The sequence below is a fragment of the Octopus bimaculoides genome, chromosome 10, assembly GCF_046866305.1.
Source record: "Octopus bimaculoides isolate indiv1 chromosome 10, ASM4686630v1, whole genome shotgun sequence".
In the NCBI taxonomy this organism is placed as follows: domain Eukaryota; kingdom Metazoa; phylum Mollusca; class Cephalopoda; order Octopoda; family Octopodidae; genus Octopus; species Octopus bimaculoides.
The window spans coordinates 94,969,912-94,991,976 of record NC_142937.1 but is presented as its reverse complement, the minus strand read 5'-3'; the positions used below and the strand labels follow the sequence as shown (position 1 = coordinate 94,991,976).

The 22,065-nt window shown below is 37.5% G+C and overlaps 1 protein-coding gene across 1 annotated transcript in view; it reads left to right on the top strand.

Moving 5' to 3' along the window:
• Positions 1 to 22,065, top strand: part of LOC128248940 (HHIP-like protein 1) — a 55,075-nt gene that overhangs the window by 19,219 nt on the left and 13,791 nt on the right. The window contains exons 2-8 of the mRNA XM_089359040.1: positions 5,860 to 5,945; positions 10,411 to 10,589; positions 11,881 to 12,024; positions 12,950 to 13,079; positions 15,129 to 15,271; positions 18,489 to 18,570; positions 19,180 to 19,250. Of these exons, the coding sequence (XP_089215166.1) occupies positions 5,860 to 5,945; positions 10,411 to 10,589; positions 11,881 to 12,024; positions 12,950 to 13,079; positions 15,129 to 15,271; positions 18,489 to 18,570; positions 19,180 to 19,250 (835 nt within the window). The remainder of the gene's footprint in view (positions 1 to 5,859; positions 5,946 to 10,410; positions 10,590 to 11,880; positions 12,025 to 12,949; positions 13,080 to 15,128; positions 15,272 to 18,488; positions 18,571 to 19,179; positions 19,251 to 22,065) is intronic.

Below are 22,065 nucleotides of genomic sequence, written 5' to 3'. Positions count from 1 at the left end.
AATCGTCTTCTAGGGTGTAGTCAAGACATCTGAGTTGAGTGGGTATTTAGTTTTCTCTCTTCGGAGTTTAACAAGTAACTGGAGAGTCTATCTAGAGAATTGCGCAATACAGGGCGATTATATCAAAGTTACAAGGAAGTACTGATAGTATTTGATGATTGATGAGAGAGTGGGAGATATGGGGGGGAGTAGGAGGAAAGTAATGTATATATAGGTTGTGATAGAGAGAAAAAGAGGCGAAGAAACGAGGCTGTGTGAGCGAAAAATGGCAACTGCTTGGTTGACAGAAAAGAAAAGAAAACAAAATAAGATAAATGAAGAGAAGGAACGCATGAAATCATAAAAGATGGGAGGGCGATGCTGTTTGTGGTATGATTGATAAGGGAAAAAATGAGATGACTTTACTGGAAGGAGAAAGAAATAACAGAGGTTAGAGAAAGATTAACAGAAATGTTTTGTCGGCATTTTATATGTTTATATTTACTTATCTCTTTAAATATTCATATTTAACCTCATATATATATTCACGTTGACCTAAGCCTGTAGAATGTTAGTTAAAAAGTGAATGTTTCGGATCACCTTACACTCCTAGCAACACACTGGCTGTTATCAATGACTTTAACTCAGCTTTATCGTCGTTTCGCACTTTTATCACCCTCACCGATGTCATAACCTTTTGCTGACGTGATGTTTTCCTTTTCTTAAATCTGCAACATTGGCACAATTGAGAAGAAGATGTCATCACCCACTGGAAACGATCCCAAGTCAGGTTTTTCTCAGTAAAACGAAACAATCATCTCAACTCGTTACATTCACTCAACTGACGACCGTCTTCGGAAGTTCTTTTTATTAACTTAAATCCAGCTAAGGTTTATACAAAGAACAGCAATTTCTAACGTTATCTATTGTGTTTCAATGCTGATATATATATATATATATATATATATATATATATATATATATATATATTTGTTCATAGAAAAACATGTAATCGTTCCCAATATAGCAAGAGATTTCACCGCAAAAGGTCTAAATTAGACTCCTTAGGGATCGTTCTCCTTGGTTATATATCCAAAGTTTTAAATTTAAAAGAGAGTTTTGACGCTAATATCCATTATTATTGAAATTTATTCCTATGTCAACATTTCTGTTCCATGCTGGCAATCTTCGTCTTGAAAATGTTCTATTTCTTGCGCTTCTTAATCTAGTATTTTGGTCCACAGTTTTATCGAAAGAATATTTATTCTTAGATGTGATTCTGTGTAGGTTCTGGTGCTTCATAATTCTGTTAGGGAGTTTCCTGATATACCCTAACAATGAAAACTCCCTACTGTAATTCGCAGCATATTCGTCAAGAAACATTTGTTTTCGTTGCCACACGAGCTTGGATCTGTTTTCTTCTTTTGCGATAAACTCTAATTCACATTCTTCACGTTTTCTCAGTTTATTGTCATTTTCCATATTTCATTTAGCATTTCACATTCGGTAACTCATTTTTTGCTTTGAAACGAAATTGCTGACAGAGAATGACAGAAATATCCGTTCAGAATTTTATCATAGCAAGTTCCCGTATAAATTTTATTTCCTCCTCCGTTTCCCTACCATTTCTTTAATTAGGTCCTTACGAGGAAGTATGGATGCAATTAATTTGACCCAATACGCACACATCCCTCACATATATCTCTCACACTTGTTCGGTTTCCTCAAATGTTACTTCTGGGTGTGAAGGTGTTTCGTTCCATGTTGTCTACATCTGTTTTCTTTTACGATGAGCTCCTTTTCCTAAATTAGCTTCGTTAAGTCCTAAATCCAAATTGGCTTTGGTAATTTTTTTCCGCTCTGCCTCTTTATACAGTCTATGGAATTTCTTGTTGGCTGAATACTCTGCCGTTTCATGTGAAATGGAAGCTGGTTTCTATCATCATAATAAGCATTAATCGCTTATAATGTATGTATGTATGCACAAACACCACGCTTCGGAAAGTGAATCGTAAAAATGCGTGTGCGCGTGGGAGAGAGAGGGTGGGGAGGAGTATATGGAAATAGTTTGTTTGCCAGATCAGGATAAACTGCAATTTGTTAGTCCCTCGATACGACGGACTCAGTCCTTGAAATATGTCGAATATCATCGCCGTTCTCTCTCTCTCTCTCTCTTTCTCTCTCTCTCTCTCTCTCTCTCTCTCTCTCTCTCTCTCTCTCTCTCTCTCTCTCTCTCTCCCCTCTCTCTCTCTTGGGCTCTTGTGAATTTTCGAATTGAGAAACGCTTTTCTTTATTCAGATATAAGAGGATTTCTTGATGTGAGCCAAATTGATCCAATATGCAGACGATTAAACCAGTGCGATAGAAAGCGACAGACGAGCAACTTGAGCAGAATTTCTGTGAGAAAAGATGTTTGATGTTAGACTCTATGTATTATTGTGCAAATCAGAATCTGGTTCAATATGAACCGCGACGAGAGCATAAACTGAGGCGAAATGACGACCACCAGAGCCACAGTATATATATATATATATATATATATATATATATATATATATATATATATATATATATAGAGAGAGAGAGAGAGAGAGAGAGAGAGAGAGAGAGAGAAGACAGCCCCAGGAGAGAAACGGTTGGATGCTTCTCAAAAATTCGTTATGTAACTACTTAATCGTTTCAGCCATTGCACTGTGGTCATGCTGGGGCATCGTCTTCAAGAATTTTTAGTTGAATGAATCGGCCCCAGTACAGTTTTTGTAAAGCCTTGTACTTATTCTATCAGTCTCTCTTGCCAACCGCTGAGTTAAATGGACGTAAACACACCAACATTGGTTGTCAACCGGTGGGGTAGGGGACAAACACACACACACACACACACACACACACACACACACAAACACACACACACACACATACACACACACACACACACACACACACACACACACACACACACACACACACACACACACACACATATATATATATATATATATACAACAGTATCCACCTACAACATCCACTCAAGGCTTTGGTGAGCCTGAGGCTATAGTAGAAACACTTGCCCAAGGTGCCACGCAGTGGGACTGAACCCCAAACCATGTGGCTGGGAAGCAAGCGTCTTACCACACTTTTTGAGTTACTTTGCGCACAGACAGACAAACCAACGCCGATGAAAAGATAACCCCCTTCCTTGGCGGAGGTAAAAAAAATATATAACGGCAAACTGCTCCATGGCGAACCAATCTGCAAAATTTCTTGAAAAAAAAAATGTGTCTATTTCAGAAAGCTACGGCACACACCCTACATCTCCGATGTTAACTTCATTCCTCTTTTGCTCTTTCTTCTCTTTCTCCAAATGTCGTAAGGCGTTACAAAAGAAACCCGCATTTAGATCAGATATTAGTTTACAGTGATGTTTAACTGCTTACGAGGTTATCGTAGAAACTACATCTGTAACCTACATTATGGTGCGTGTCCATTATGCAGTTAATGGCTGCATTAGTTGTAGAGATGCTGGTTGTGTTAGTTGCATAATTGGGGTGTGCAGTAATCCCATGCCATCTCGCGGTTCACCTATTGCGGTTTATTATTTAAGCTTACGTCGATTCTTCCGTGGTGTTGTTTTGCATTTAGAATCAAATAGATATATTCAAATCATAAATGTAATTTAAAAAAATATACAGTACAAGACTGTTTCTACTTCGCGGATTTTCACTTATCACGGGGATTTTGGAACGTAACATCCGCGATAGTCGAGGGATTACTGTATAACAATTTGAAATGTATTTGTTATATGCGCATTTATGTACGATGGACATGTACTCTATATTTGTTAATTACTTAATTAAATATGTACGCTATATTTGTTAATTAATTAAATATGTACGCTATATTTGTTAATTACATAAAAACGTGTTATTTATGTAAACTATATACGTGTATATATAAGCGTTCATTGGATAATAACAGATGTTATTTATGTAAACTGTAATTGTTAATTATATATTTATTAGTTTACCTTATAAAGTATGTTAATAATTAAAGTATATTTGTTAATTACATAAACATGTTGTAGTGGTTAAAGATGTATCAGAATGTATTGAGGTAAACAGATGCGATAGGCTTATTGGATGCCTTCGAAGTAAATAATGGAATGACATTGATTTACAGTTTAAATAATTTGTTTACTGGACTTGTATTTGCTGTTGGTATACACAATCCTTCACTATAAGTATTTGTTGTCAACTGCTACGAGTTGAGAGGAATAAAAATAGGGAATCTTGAGGGTCAGTAGCCCGCGTTCTTAACCACTACGCCATATGCCCAGGTTCGAAATTTCCCCAAGACACCTGATGAAGGCTGGAGGGTATATCAGCCGAGACGTTGTGTTAACAACAAACAAGATGAGGAAAAATATCCGTCAAATGTAAATAATGTAAATAATGTAAATAATGTATACATACAGAGTGTTCGGGATAAATTTGACCATCGTTTTATATCTCCTTTTTACAGTAAGAGCTTGATGTGTTTATGCACAGACATCGATGTTGGAGGGCATAAAGATTAAAGTTGTTATTGAGAAAAACTTAGCTAACATGGAGGACTGAGAACCATCTAAATATTGGAAAAGAGTTAACTCTACCATAATGGTTTGCACCGGGTATCAAAATGCCAACTGCTGTTTAATGCTATGTGGACAGTGTAAAGTTTGACAAAGGTGACATGGACAGCTGCAACGGAGACTACGAAGCTGTAGCCAGCAGGAAGGGACCCGACAGGGTTTCTGACTGCATCCGCACACTGGAATTGATCTCTGCGTCTCTGAACAGGGGCTTAGCCTCTATTCAGACGGCTATATGAAGCTGCTGGAGACTGTGGTCAAACTCTGGCCGGAGAGGATTTCTGCTGGAAGATCATATGTGTGACAGAAGTATGTGGCACTTTACCATACTTCCAGAAAGAATCAGAAGTGTTTGTCAGAAAGATTCTCCGACTTCTATTCTCCCTCTATTTCTGTTTCCCTAATTCTCCCTATTGTAAACCCGTGGATTATTGTGTGCAGGGCGCGGTTGAGAAAGCCACCAATCGCTTGGCCTGCAACACCAAGGCCTAGCTGGTGGCCAAGATCAAAGAAGTGTTCCAAGATCCTCCCAAGGACACAGTGAAGAGCGCATGTGCCAGGTTCCAGAGCCCTCTTGAGGCCAATGATAGAAGCTGAAGCTGACTACTTGGAGTAAACCGCTATCTCGCAGCCGTAATCTACTTAATATTTTTTGAGTTTTTAAAATATTTTTATTTTGGGATGGGATAATCTCTTTTTTCTTTTTATGCAAACTGTTAAATTCAGCCCGATCACCCAGCATGTGTGTGCGTGTGTGTGTGTGTGTGCGTGTGCGTGTGCGTGTGTGTGTGTCTGTGCGTTGACCCCCACACCGCTTGACAATCGGTGTTGTTTGTTTACATTGCTGTAACTTAGCAATTCGGCTATAGAGACCAATGGAATAAGTAACTGGCTCAAGGAGCATAAGTGTTGGGGGGGGGGGGGGAGGCTAAACTCACCAAGACGGCACCCCAATAAGACTGCGATCCAAAGACTGAAACAAGTAAAAGAATGTAAAGATATTAATTAGATGATTGTTTAATTAATACTACAAACTGTATTTATTAATTGTGTCGTTATACCTGTTAATTATTAACACACAGTTGTTCATTATGTAAACGAATATGTTAATTATATTAATTGTATTAGTTAATTGCGTAACGGTTCTGTAAATTATGAAACTATCTATAGCTACATTGGTTAATTATGTAAACTGTATTGTTTAATTATAAAACTTTAATTAACTCTATCTTTGCTTCATTCTTAACTGTAGCTTCTGTTTGGCGATGACAACTACCTGTACATTTTCATCGGGGACGGAGGAAGTAGTGGTGATCCCTACGGCCATAGTCAAAACAAGTAAGGTCCTCAATTTATTTATTTACTTAAAATTATAACGGAACATTTTTTAAATTCTTCCAAACACTTAAAATATTTCAGTTTTTCACCAGGTTTTTTTTTTTTTTTCAAAATTTTCTGTCATAATGAATTTTGCATGTCAATGACGAAAATCATTCATTCTTCCAGAAATTAATAATAAAAAAAGTTACAATGGTTTGGAAATATATTAAAGAATTCATCATGGATAAAATACAGTTTCAGGGGGAGGAGGGGAGGAGGAGGAGGGCAGATTTGAACGAAATAAAGTAAAAACAAAATGACATCCTGTAAATTAGCCCATTAACTTCAAGAAAAGGGAGGAAGAAAATATTTATTTATTTATTCCTCAAGGTCTCCCCGTCCCAGTTTGTCAAATCATCATTTAGTCATCATTCCTGTAGATCACACAGTTTTCCCTTGTCTGGTTGCTATCGTAAAGAAATTCTATGGCAGATGTATTTAAAAGAACTAAGGTATAGACTCTCTCTCTCTCTCTCTCTCTCCCCGACCAAAGTCTTCAGTTCTACGTGAAACAGAGTAAAAGAGTGGAAAGGGTGATGCTGCCCTCTAGCAAATTCCATGAAAGATGACTAACTGTCGTAAAATTGGTAGCTTCTTCTTCAACTCTACCTTTAAACTGTGAAGTCAAGAGAAAGACGGCAACTTTTCAAAGTGTAAAGTAGTTAGGGGTCTTATAGTGCCCTGGTGCTCCAGAGATGGCGGTGCCCACAATATACGAAAGTGTTATAAAATATGTGTAAATAAACGAGGAGAGTGAAAGAAATATAATGCGCATCGCATGTTAAAAAAAATTTTCATCATACAAAGTACGTTGGCAGTTGTATAAAGACATAATTTTTAAAAAGATATAATTTAAGAAGACACACAAAAGAAGCAGAAAAACCACCAACAAGATGAATTCGAGAGCACCCTATGATTCTGTTCAGCTTTGTCTCTACGACTTAGAACCAGGAATACCCAAGATAAAAAAAAATCCAAGATGAAAAAAGAATCAACAAACATCTGGGAATATTTTTCTTTGTAATGTGACCGATTATTTGTAAGATCTTCTGTAACATTCCTACCATTTGAATGTCTTAAAACTCGACCCAACGATCGATGCCATTGCCAATATTATATAACTGCTACCGTTTTATTGCGTCGATCCCTGTATTAGAACAGCAGTGCATAGGCATCTGTGTGACGCACTAGTCAGTCGTGTCTTATTGTCAGGTCCTTACTTTCAAAACCAAGCAGACGGTTCTCTCGACACAACTGCCAAGCCCAGCTCTAATTATTCTTTGGGGCTGCTCTTTATGTGATGCATAGATAGGTGGTTTTCCTCTTCTGTTATCCTTGATTAAAAAAAACAAAAAAACATATGTGCCCTTCTTGGTTACAAACCTGCCAAGCACATTTCTTCTCAACCAGTCGATTCATGTGAGCAGCACTGACGAAAGATCAATTGCTATTTCCCCCCCACCCTATTTTGTTCATTTGGGTGTATGTGTATATCGTTTTGTTGCTTAACTTATCACCGTGAATATCGCGCTAATATCATTTTCTACAAACAAATGTCTTCAACTTTTCCCTCTTTATATGTTTACCTCCTGCAGTGAAATCAAATGCGTTTGCTTTTGTTGTGTTTTTGTTGCGGTTGCATTCATACGAGTTGTTCAGGGAGGGGCGTTTGTGTCTGTGCGTCGTAGCTATCTCGGGTTGAAATCAAATGCGGATAAAAATTATATTTTAAAGTAGAAACAGGACAAATCTGGTTTCTTATCGGTATGGAAGAGATATTCCAGGGTTTTAGAATCATGTCTTCGTTTGTCGTTATACTTCGCAAATAGCTAAATTTGACATAGTGATAAGCTACATATCTACTTATGCCAAATAATAATAATAATAATAATAATCTGCTCAGACTTGCTTGTCAGTTGTTTGACATTAACCAGTTGAGCATGTCCCTTGGTGGCTGACGATATATGCATTTCAGATCACGAGCAGAAGTAGTGGGGGAGCATGACAGCCGTGTGTTGAGAGGAATTCTTTGGGATTTGAACAATTCACCTCTGGAAACATGGGTGTTTCGTTCAACTTCCTTAAACAGCCTCTATTCAGGGACCTTTTGAGCGGGATGGGCTACTCGACCTGAAAACAATTCTATCTGCCCCCCCCCCCCACACACACACTGCTTTCATCTCTTAGAGAGATTTTCTTGACTTGTTGCTTTGCTTGTTATAAATACATCATAATGGATTTAAGAACGAAATGTTTCCTTTTACGATTATCATCACAGTGAGCTTAATTCGTGACCCAGTTTCCACTCCTTATCAAAGTTATTTCACTTCATAAAACATCACAGCCCCCTTCTCTCTCTCCTTTAAATATATCACATTTCATTTTAGTTTCTTTCTGTCAATCCTAATTCCTTAAAACATATACTTACAAGTTTAACCTTTTTCATACCAAACTGCCTGGTCTAAAAGCCAGTTAATATCTTCATTCCTGATCCTATGATCCAAATTTTCTGTTTTAAATTTAAATTAAAACCTATCAAATTTTCATGTTTATTGTTGTTATAAACACTAGTTTAATAATGACAAAGCTATTTCGCTAATTTTTTTTTTTGCAATTTGCAACATTAATTGAAACACTAGTGGATTTCAACAGAAATATGGTAACAAAAGGGATAAAGCAACTATAGCCGGCCTTGCAGATATTCTTTACTAAAAGAGTAGAACGATTCGCCAGTTTGAGTAATAGAGATGGGTGCTGCTACTAAAGAAGGCCAAAAACAAACAAAAAAAAATATGCTGTTTTTGTGCTAATGTATTCCTTACTGCAAACATCTGTAAAACATCATAGAGGTCTTGAGGGGAAAATATATTTTCTTTCACAAATTATTTATGCAATTCTGTGCACAAGAATTATATTAACGGACAGAAACTGAATAATAATAATAATAATAATAATAATAATAATAATAATAATAATAATATAATAAGCAAATGATACGTTTGCTTTATTTGTGAATTTCGAGATTTAGACATTTTCGAGGAATTTTACTGACTAAATTTTCAACTAATGTACGAGTTACAGTTTTAAAAACTAATTCTGAGGTTGATATTTAGGACTCATTCAAATTATGTTGTTATAACTACTATTATCTCTCTCTCTCTCTCTCTCTCTCTTCGCTGAACCATTTAGTACCCGTATATAACTGGTATCCATGTTGATTTATTACTTAAACAAAATATTACGTACATATAATATATATATATATATATATATATATATATATATATATAGTACAGAATGGGACAAGAACGCAAAAGCATCCAGACGGTTAGGTGATACAAGAAAGGGACAAAACATCTAGATAGACGATACACAGAAAACACGGGCAGGTCATTCGGAGTTTTCTCTCTTCAGTCGAGATCCAGATTATCCTTGCAATTTCGGCTGGTTATTCTCGATATTGCTCCAATCTGGCCAGCCCCAAGGAAAAACTAAGCTAAGAGCATTAGATTCCTTGGAAGAAAGCAGCGAATGTATACAAAAACAAGGACGGAAAAAAACGAACAATGTTAACCAAATACAGTAGGAATAATAACGGGACATCACAACAGATGTCTTTCGACTAAGGACGAATCAAATTAAGCTGGCGTGTATGGAAATAAGGCCTTACAGCCGGGATACAAGATTTCATAGGCACAGAGAGGAATAACGATGTTGCACGAACAACGGCCTCCCCAAAAAAAGAAATCTTTATATAATCTGAAAACAATACCTCTGCCTTCATTAAAGCGGAAGTAATAAATATATATAAAAATAATAAAAAGAATATACAGTACTGTTTCTACTTCGCGGATTTTCACCTATCGCGGGGAGTTTTGGAACGTAACACCCGCGATAGTCGAGGGATTACTGTATGTATATAAGTGTATATGAAAGGCGCACTTAGCAGCGTTGAATGAAATACAGTTATGTACTGTGGGAGCATTCATAGCCCAGTCATGTGTCTGCACCTACATAAGTCTATAAGGAGAATTTCTTTTTCGAGACATCTGCAGCGTGTTGCCTTTTTATGTCCGAATGTACACGAACATCTTAAAGGAGGCTGTACATACATACATACATACATACGTACGTACGTACGCACGTACGTATGTTGTACAGTGTAGCAGTGGTGGGAAATAAACAGAATTTTTGCCTTGAGATATTTTCTCCACGGTAAGCTGTGGTGAAATTGTCTTCAGAAGTTGAAATATGTCACAAATATATATGAACTGACCTAAAGTTTGTGTGTGTGTGTGTGTGTATGTGTGTGTGTGTATATGTGTGTGTGTGTGTGTGTGTGTATGTGTGTGTGTGTGTGTGTATGTGTGTGTGTGTGTGTGTGTAGAATTTCACTGACAATGAGTCTGAATCTTTGTTTCAGGTCTGTTTTGCTGGGGAAAGTGTTAAGAATTAATGTTAACAAGAGACGTAAGGGGAAACAATATGCAATTCCACCGAGTAATCCATTTGTCAACGAAAATGGAACACGTCCAGAGATCTATGCTTACGGAATTCGGAATATATGGCGTTGCGACAAAGATGAAGGCGACCGCGTCACAGGTCAGTACAGTCACCCACTCTCTACCTATTTGTTTATACCTTACACACACACACATATAATATATATATGAGAGAGAGAGAGAGAGAGAGAGAGCAATCCTAGCATGGCTATGCTGTAAGAAATGGTAATACTACGATCTTCGTGTCGAGAAAGCATCTCGTGTCGAAGCGCGATGCTAAAAGGCACCGAAGCACCAGCAGCAGACGAAAAGTTTCCAGCTGCAGAAAACAAAGGAAAATCTCTCTCTCTCTTTCTCTCTACTGAGTAGGCGGGGGAGGTAGCCTTATGCCGGGTGGTGAGGGTCTAGAATACGATGAAGGGCGGAATACAGGTGTCTTGCTGTTGAGAAGATGTATGGCCACTCTGCATTATATGAGGTCGAGTAGGAATAGGAGAGACAAGTAAAGATGGTGGTGACGTGATGTGAGAACTAAGTAGAAGAAAGTGAGTAGAAGGGAAGATATGGACAGAAGATGGGAGCAGGGTGGGGGTGGGGGGACAAGTTCATATGAGTGTGAGATGGGAGTGAGAGATGGGAGTGAGAGATGGTTAGAGATGGGATAAATGTGAAAAAGATTGAAGGTGTGGTCGGAGGTAGATACGAGTTTGGGTAGAAAAGGAAAAGGAGTGGCTCAGAAAGGAGACGGTGGTAAGGGACTGCGTAATAAAATTGTAGGTAGATGAGGAATATGGAAATGATGTATGGGTGGGAGTGTAGGGGAGAGAGTCGTACAGTAACAGAAATGGAAGTCAGAGGTACGTAGGGGTGGAATAATGAGTGGCGAACAAAAATGGGGCTGCATCGGTGGCAGATATGAGATGGCGCTCAGAAGGATAACAGATATGAGAGGAGGTTGGAGATGAGGTATGGCTTTCAGGAGAAAGCGAGAGATAACAGAAAAGGTTGATCAGTGAAAAATAAAATAGAAAAGGACGACTTGAGATGTCAAAAGAAAGGGATCCAGGTAAAGGAATTACTGATAGCACAAAAGGGAATGAAATACGAATCCTTATGCAATATTGGTTAGTTTCATAGCAGCCAATTCACGTTAAGGAACGGTTTCATGTTGAAGAATTTTCCGAGTATGGGAAGGTAAATTAACAATCATCAGACGTATTGGACGATATGTATGTGCATGGATATACACACACTTGTTATGCATACGTATTTTCTTTCTTGTATAGACATTACTGATGTTTAGGTACGTGGGTGTGTGTATATGCATGTGTTTATGTATATGTTTGTGTGCTTATTATAAAAATATGTTGATAATGTTTTTACTTCTTCAGGAATGAACAAAGGGCGGATAATCTGTGGTGATGTTGGCCAGAATGCCTACGAGGAAATTGATATATTGGTCAAAGGAGGTAATTATGGCTGGAACGGCAGAGAAGGATACCAATGTTTCCATCCTGCAGTGTGTGGCATGGTTGGTACGTATAGGCAGCTATAAATACTTATAATTCATCAGTGTTTAGTAACCGTCAACACCGATCATCAATACATACTAGCTGTATATACACGGCATTAAGTATACACATTAGTTGTATAAATACGTGTTAGCTGTGTAAAAATACTTCGTTATCTACATACTGGTGTGTGTGTGTGTGTGTGTGTGCGTGTGCATATCTATCTATCTATCTATCTGTCTGTCTGTCTATATATATATATATATATATATATATATATATATATATATATATATATATATATATATATATTACTAGTGTATATACTGTAGTGGAAGTGCAATGGTCCAGTGGTTAGATCCAATCTAAAAAATAAATGTAGCCTTTTCTCTGGTTTCATTACTGCAGCAGGAGATAAAACAAAATCTCGTTTTCGGGTCATAAATACATCTTTGATGGCGTATGAAAACCGAAACCGTGATTGTTGACTTGAATATCTAACTTCTTTTTCTCAGCAGTCAATCAGACAGTTGTTTACTCATAAGCTCTTATTGACATAGTTTGCGATTACTGTAATATCGTCTCTAGAGAAATAATTTATTTCTGCACTCTGCAGCTAAACATGAAACTTATTACTTTTATTGATGAAGGTGGTTTTTATGACTTGCCCAGGGGCATTATCTACATAAGTGAAATAAATATAGTGGTATTTTTGAAAGTCAAAACTAGTTTGTGGACCTGCGTAGCTATGTTTTCACACACTTTGTTGTGCTTTTATAGGAAAAATTCATTTAAATTCCTCAGAAATTCTAGCTTAAATTTTTCTATAAATCCTCTTTGTCCTCCAGCAGAGTTACAACATTTATCTCCCAAAATATGTCTGTTCAATGTAAATATCTATTTTGTCTTTTTTTTCTTTTTCTTTCATTCTAGTTGCATTATTTTTCAGGTCCTGAAGAATTACCGATATTCTCATACCCTCATTCTGTGGGCAAGTCTGTAACTGGAGGTCACGTGTACCGCGGCTGTGAAAATCCAAATCTCAACGGATATTATATTTACGGAGATTTTACAAATGGGTGAGTTGAATTAGAACAGTCACAAACAGTGAAAGAAGACATGCACCCAACACCAGAGCTGAAGACACCTCCGAAAGGGGGTGGCCCCGCCACGTCAAAACGGTAGAGGAGTAGGGACCGAAACCGGACGTGGTTCCTCCTGATGATGTCTTCAGCTAACTGGATCCTATAAAGGAGCTGTTGTGGTAGCAGACCACGAAACATGGTTGAAATTCCTCAAAGATATTGAGAATCTTTCTGGTTTTCGTTACTGTTTATAATTATTTAAAAAAATTTTTTTTAATGTATCATATTAGATGTAATTTTTGACGCTGAATCCGAATTTGTTATTCATTTATTCCAGAAAAGTTTTGCAAAAATGTTACAGGTGTTCAAAGTTTGATAATTTTCAGAAATTTCAGCCAATCAGAAAACAGCGCGTTCGCTGCCTTTTCTATCAGCAGGGGGTGAGGGTCATCAGCATGTCAAAACATTGCTAGAAATAACAGTCAAAACCTTAAAATATACACGAATGAAGTTAACATTAAAACATTCGCGAGCAAATTAAATATTTATAAGTTACGATCAAACAAACCAACAGGAGTTGCTAGAAATAACAGTCGAAACATTGTTTAAAACAAACATTTATGAGTTATAAAAATTCAAGAACGAAAGTTTGCAATGCACTCTAGAATTTTATAAACTAAACTAGCTGGCCCGATGCCGTCAATAATGACGGCTATTGTAGTATTTTATATATAAATATGGATGGTAAATCACAATACACTTGTCAATGTTCACTTACATTCACATACTTCCCTTGTCCATGCACACACATACACACATATACTCACACAGAGATGAAACGCTGTTTGACTGTTCTTTTCAGCGTTGAATGTTCACCATCCCACCAGTTTTCCATCACCCCTTCCTTCCCTATTCATCTATCACCCCTTCTTTTCTCATTCATATGTTGTGACGGAGAAAAACACAAGAGTATTATTATAGTAGAAGATTATCTTTCCTGTAGCTCCTTCTGCTACTTGTGCGCATACGCAGCATCTTTGGTTACTACGGAGACAGAGTTTTTCGCCACGGTGATGTGTAAAATACTAGATTCTGATTGGCTAAAATACCCAAATTTTGCAAATTTTAAAGGCTAATAACTTTTTTAAATTATGGATTTATAGGAAAAATTAATTTCATTTTCATAATTAGTATACAAAACTTAATCCATAAACCAAATTTGAAAACAATTGAAATAAAATTGTAGACAGTGACGAAAAGCACAAAGATCTGATATTGATATTCATGTTGTTGTTGTACAAGTCTTTCAATTCCTGGAGATTGAACAATTTGAATGTTGCAGCATTCCTGCTTATAGTCTGAGTTCGAATCCCACTGAGATCCACTTTGCTTTTCATTCCTCTGGGAATCGATAAGATTAAGAATCAGTCGAATATTGGAGGCGGGGTTATCCCCTAAACCTGCAGCCCTTAAAATTTCTAACCTCGTCCCGAAACTATCAACATTAATTACAATTAATGTTGTAATTCTTGCTGATCTTTTTTTTCTTTTACTTGTTTCAGTCATTTGACTGTGGCCATGCTGGAGCACCGCCTTTAGTCGAACAACTCAACTCCCGGACTTATTCTTTGTAAGCCTAGTACTTATTCTATCGGTCTCTTTTGCCGAACTGCTAGGTTACATGGACGTAAACATACCAACATTGGATGGTGGGGGGACAAACACTGACACGCAAATGCATATATATATATATATACATACAAGATGGGCTTCTTTCAGTTTCCGTCTACCAATACCACTCACAAGGCTTTGGTTGTCCCGAGGCTATAGTAGAAGGCACTTGCCCAAGGTGTCACGCTGTGGGACTGAACCTAGAACAATGTGGTTAGGAAGTAAGCTTCCAGCCACAAAGCCACGCCTGCACCTATGTATGTCTGTCAGTATTATTGTTTTTACTGTTGTTGTTGTTGTTGTTGCTGTCTCAACTCCGTTATTATTGTAATACCGAGAGCCTCATCTTTCTCTCTCTCCCTTCCTCTGTAGGCGTCTCTTCTATCTTTACCAATTCAACGAATCACAAATCTGGTTGAACAAAGAGATTCGCATGTGTGGAGACGATGTCTGTTTCAATGGCTTGCAGGGATCTTACAGTCCTTTTATTCTCTCGTTCGGGGAAGATCAGAATGGTAAGTCCAATTCTTTAATTAACAACTGTGCCTTGATATTGTTGTTAAATACCTTCTCTCTGTCTCTCTATCTCTCCACATATACGTATATGCGCATCCGCATATACATATATGTTGTCATGCATGTTCTTTCTTTTTTATTCACCACGACAATGTCCGGTTTCCGGTGTCTGGTCGGGTGATCGCACTCTGCAATTCTCATTCTCGGTGACTCCTTCTCGGGTTTGTTCATACCACGTCTTTGCTCTTTGTAGGCCGTGATTTCCACAGAGCTTCCAATGGATCATTCTTACCACATTGTCATGGCGTCTTTTGTATTCACGTTGTTATTATTATTATTATTATTATTATTATTATTATTATTATTATTATTATTATTATTATTATTGTTGTTGTTGTTGTTGTTGTTGTTGTTGATTGTTGATTTACAAAGTCATGTGATAGAGAAAAAGAGAAAGACAGAGAGAAAAAGGAAAAAATGAAAAATAAGAAAGCAAAAAAGAAAATAAAAGGGGGTGGGGAGAGAAAATTCACAGCGACAATAATCTTCTCAATACGTGTGATCAGTTACCAGTTAAGACAATCTTTTGCACTTCTTGCATGGATGGTAAACCAGGGATCATTCTTAAATAATTTTCAGTTCCTTTTTTGATCATTCCAAGTGCTCTGACAATCACTGGTATTGTAACCGTCTTGAGATGCTACATCTTTTCGATTTCGATTAGGAAATCTTTATATTTTCTGAGCTTATCAAATTCTATTATTATTATTGAGTGAGAGAGCAGTGCATGCCATCAAAGTGACACTGGGGTAAAATATACAAAGCCCAGTATACCTATCATGATTACCCATCTGATAAGGGTACGCCAGGTATATGCATCACAACCATATGTATGCGACATGGTGATCTCATATCAAGAGAAACAGTGCATGACCTTGCAGATGGGGCCCTGTCAGAATTTTCTTCAGGTCAAGTAGCCTATCCTTTTCAAAAGGTCCCTGAATAAGATTTGTTTAAGGATAATGAACAAAACACCCAAGTTTCCAGAAGTGAATTATCCAAACCCCAAAGAATTCCTCTCAACACATGGCTATGATTCTCCCCAACTACTTCTGCTCATGATCAGAGATGCACATATCGTCATCCACTAAGGGACATGCTCAAATGGTTAAGGTCAAACATTATTGTTGCTGTTGTTGTTGTTATTATTATTATTATTAAGGCGGCGAGCTGGCAGAATCGTTACCATACCAGACGAAATGCTTAGCGGTATTTCGTCTGCCATTACGTTCTGAGGTCGACTTTGCATTTCATCCTTCTAGAGTCGATAAAATTAGTACCAGTTACGCACTGGGGTTGATGTAATCGACTTAATCCCTTCCCCCAAATTTGAGGCCTTGTGCTTCCAGTAGAAAGGATCATCATCATTATTATTATTATTATTATTATTATTATTATTATTATTATTATTATCATCATAGTTTTATAACAACCAATAAATATTACCAAACCATTTCATGGAAATAACCTTCGATAATCGGAGAGGTAAATTAGCATTCATCGGACATGGCTGAATGAAAAAATATGATTTGGTCTGAAAATATTACATCTGGTTTATGGGTTCAGAGTTGTAAAAAAATGAAAGAAGAACGAGATTCATGGGTGAAAGAGAAACCGGAAATAAACAGAACAAAAAGAACATGGTTGATCCCTAAACCCATTAGAGTTATGTCCCTTATATAGGTCCCTTTATTTTTAGCCAGTGACGTACGTATCAGTATTCAGATGGCAAATAGTGCACCCTAGTTTAGCAGTAACGTGACGAGGGGAACCAGGATCAGATGGAGAAGGTGAGGTTAGGGATGAAGACGAAGAGGTTTAGAGGCACAGGGGCGGAGTGGGGGATTAAAAAAACCGTGTAGTCCTGTAAATGCGTGCCATCTAAATATGACACTTAAATATCGTTTACGGTGAGAGAAGCCCAGGTGGAAGAAGAGCTAATCCTTATAATAAGGAGTAATCCGGATAGTTGATTAATATAAAGTTGCGCTCATGAAGGCAAAACGTCATTTTAAAAATTCAGGTAGGAATCTGAGTGGAGGAAGTTCTTCAATTTCCTTCATTTCTTTGCTGAACAAAGTCTTCAACCGTCTATTTCTGTCACAAGTGGACCCTTTCCCTTGCAAACTTACCAAACGGTTAAACAACCCATGTCAAGTTACGACTTACAAGCTAAACAAGCCACACGCGGTAACCTCCCCTGATAAGGAATGTTCATAAATATGGGTCGTGCCCGAGTTGTCTCCCTTGAATCTTTGCTCCATAAGCCTGCAACTATTTCCATCACGTGACCCCCACCACCCTTGAGCAATAAGACCCCAGCGGTGAGCTGGCAGAAACGTTAGCACGCCAGGCGAACAGCCTAACCGTATTTCGTCTATCTTTACGTTCTGAGTTCAAAATTCCGCCGAGATCGACTTTGCCTTTCATCCTTTCGGAGACGATAAATTAAGCACCAGATGCGTACGGGGGGGGGGGGGGGGCGATCTAATCGACTGGCCCCCCTCCCCCAAAATTTCGGGCCTTGTGCCTACAGTAGAAAAGAATAAGACCCGACCTTCGTAACAACCATTGAGGAACATGTTTACCAGTAACTTGTAGTTATTCTTCCATTTATGAGTGGTGACGTCTGAATACTCACTTTGTGTGTGCAACTCTGTATATTGAACGGGTGAATCATCGGTTGTCTGCTCCTGAACTGTGCCTACCTGAATGAATATTGCAGGTGTACAGAAAAGAGGTTTTCATCTTAGAATTATTAATGTTTGATATGAGATAATTTTACTGATTATTGCTCATGGCTGTAGATCATTAATCGCCAAAGATAATATACGACCGTTATCAATGTTGTTAACGTAATCTCTATCCTCGTCACTAAAATTACCCCCTCCCCATCCCCACTGCCACCACTCCACCACTCCATCATCACCACTATCATCATCTTCATTTCCATCACAATTGTCATAATCATCATTGTCCTCCCCCTCTGCATCCGCCCCCTCTGCATCCGCCCCCTCTGCATCCCCCCTTCTGCCTCCTCTTCTATCTTCTTTCTCTTTTCCCTTTTGTATTCAGAACTGCTTTATTGCTTCCAATAATAACCATTAATCAACACAGTTACAATGTCATATTTACAATAATCTGTCTTTCCTCCAGGTGAAATTTATATATTGAGCACCAACATTGCTAGCGCCACTGTACCGTCTGGTAGCATTTACAAGTTAGTTGATCCATTCAGGTAAAATCAGCCTATTTCAATAGACCCTTTTTCTTTTTTTTTTTTTTTTTTTTTGAGTTCCTGTTGCAATTTCTGAAAGTCTAAGAACTGAATGTTGTTCATTGGTAGAAGAATTATATCTTGTGAGACAGTTTTATGTTTAAACATTGGAAGTAATATTTTTGCAATCTGAGAGTTGCAGTAAGTGAAGGAAACTTCTAATGAACAAAAGATACAGTGAAGTCTTAAAACTGCTCAGGAATAACCAAAATTATTCGACTAACACTATTTAAGGCAGTGCTCCAGCATGGCTGCAGTCAAATGACTGAAACAAGTAAAAGAATGAAAGAATAAACAAATATATTTTTCAAGATAATCCATAGATAATCCATATCAGAATGAATTTTCTAAAGCCTTGATTCAGGGTTTTAAAAGTCTACAACAAAGCTAAACACCTTTTGGAGCACACTAGTATACCATTACAGATAGTTTGACGACCACTGGCTGAACAGACCCACCATCGTTAGCTCAATAGTAATATGTCTATCCAGGGTAGGCGTAAAGTTGAAATTTGTCTTTTGATGCTGTTTAATATTTTGACAAAATTGCTTTCTTTTCTTCTCTTCACAGGCGTGGCAACCCTGAACTTTGTGAACCCCAACTGACATACAACAAAACTGATGTTCCTTACAACATATCTGGTGAGTGGCTTCATAGTTCAGGGGACAATTATGATGAGCATGGCTCAGCAGAGTGTTTAGATCCCTCTGGCTTTACATGTACATTTATTGGATTGGAGGATAATGAAGTGGAGACTTCAAAGCAGCTTGGTAACAGTCCTAATGAGTTTGGGACCTCAGAAGATGCAGAAGATGAATATATGCCTGCCGTTAAACTTCCATCATCAAATAGTGATATATATGTAGAAAAAGAATTTGAGAGATTTGATAGTATAAAAGGAGAGTCTACTTCAGATGTCATAAATGGTCATGAAAAAGAGCAAAATTCTTCAGTTCTTGGTGAACCAATGAAATCAACAAAAATTAAATTAGTTTCTACGGGTACCACAGATTCTAATTCTAAACATCACAATCATACAGATACCATTTCAACCATTCCTAATTATAAACACACAACTTTAACACCAGCAAATTATCAAGAATCTACTTTACCTTTTCACAACTACTTAAATTCTACATCACCATTTCAAAATTATCTACACTCAATATTAACCACTCACACCCCTTTAGATTCAACCACATCCACTCAGAATGCCTTTGATTCTAGATCAGGTTCTAGAGATAATCTTGACTCAAATTCAGATTCTGAAGATGATCCTGACTCTAGTTCATCCTCTGTAGATGATCTTGAATCTGGTTCAACATCTGGAGATAATCTTGATTCTGGTTCAACATCTGGAGATAATCTTGAGTCTGGTTCAACCTCTGCAAATTCTATTCAATCCATCTCAGTTTCCAAAGATCATCTTCACTCTAGCTCAGTAAATAAAGACTACTCTGGCTTATCTTCAGCTCCCGGATTTCACACTCAATCCAGTTCCGTCTCATACCTTGCTTCCAGTTCAATGTCTTTAAATTATCCAGAAACCAAAATACCTTCAATATCAACTTCTCAATCAACAAAATCTCCCACAACACGTAAATTCTTTTCTCTTACAACTCCACATCCTGCATCTGTTATAAACAGGGAAGTCACATCCAGAATTTCTGAAAAAGATTTCGACCCTAGTTCTTCCTCTGGGAATGATCTAGAATTAAGCTCTGACACTGAAGAGGACCAGGAATCTAGCTCTGATTCAAGGGATGACCTGGAATCTAGCACTGATTCAGAGGATAACCTGGAATCAAGTACTGAGTCTGAGGATGACTTGAAGTCTGGTTCTGGTTCCAGAGAAGAGCTGAAACCAAGTTCTGACACTGAACCTAATTTAAGATCAAAATTTCCTACTAAAGTTACCACTTCCTCAGAAAGAGCCACAGAATCCCATGTTAGATCATCAATGATTCATCTTCATTCTGGTTATATTTCACGGCATAAGTCTGGTTCTAGTTCTAGTTATGGAAATCTTCATGAAAGCAAAATACCTTCAATATCAAATTCTCATTCTATAAAATCTTCTGCAACATATAAATTCCTTTCTGTTACAATTCCACACCCTACATCTGTTATAAACAGTGACATCACATCAACAATACCACCTAAAATACCCAAACCTACCCCAGTTTCAAATAGTTACCACATTGCTAGTTCTACATTACAGCAATCAATTAATAGTGCTACTCATTATTCTTCAGTCATTCGTAATTATATTAACACACCGAGTGTTTATATCAACAGTAAATCTGTTTCTGTTGAAACAACTAGTTCACCATCACATTTGGAATTTGATGATATAGAAGAATCTAGCTCTAGCACTGAAGATGATACAGAGTCTAGCTCTCCCTCTGGGAACGATCTAGAATCAAGCTCTGACTCTGAGGATGACTTGGAGTCTAGTACTAATTCTGGGGATAATCTGAAGTCTAGCTCTAACTCTAGAGATAATCTGCAGTCACACACCGAAACAACACTTGTTATTCCCTCCAAAAGATTCTCAGCAACACTCATTAGGTCATCAGGGAACTATCTTCATTCCAATTCTATCTCTAAATATAATTATGGTCACAGTTCTGTCTCTGGAGATGTTATTCTCTCCAGTTCAATGTCTGTAAATTATCCAGAATCCAGAATAACTTCACTCTCTTCTCATTCTACAAAATCTCCCACAAAATATGAATTTCTTTCTCTTACAACTCTTCATCCCACTTCTGTTATAAACAGTGAACCTACATCAACAATCTTATCTACAATAACCAACCCTACTCCAGTAGCAAATAGTTACCTAATGACTAGTTCTGTATCACATCAATCAATTAATAGTGTTTCTCATTATTCTTCGGCTGTCAGTGATTATATTAACACAGCTTCTAGAGTTTATGTCAACAGTAAATCTGTTTTGGTTGAAACAACAAGTTCACCATCTCATTTGGGATCTGATGATAAAATGGAATCTAGCTCTAGCACTGAAGATGATTCAGAGTCTAGTTCTTCAGTAGATGATGATTTAGAATCAAGCTCTGACAATGAGGATGACTTGAAATCTCAATCTGGGTCTGGAAATCAGTTGAAGTTTACTTCTAACACTGGACATGACCTAGAGTTTATTACTGACAATAGAAATAATTTTAAATCAAAATTTCCTACTAAAGTTACCACTTCCTCAGAAAGAGCCACGGAATCCTCTGTTAGATCATCAATGATTCAGCTTCATTCTGGTTATATTTCACGGCATAAGTCTGGTTCAAGCTCAAGTTATGACAATCATCATGAAGCCAGAATGCCTTCAAGCTCAACTTCTCAATCAACAAAATCTCCCACAACACATAAATTCTTTTCTCTTACAACTCCACATCCTACATCTGTTATAAACAGGGAAGTCACATCCAGAATTTCTGA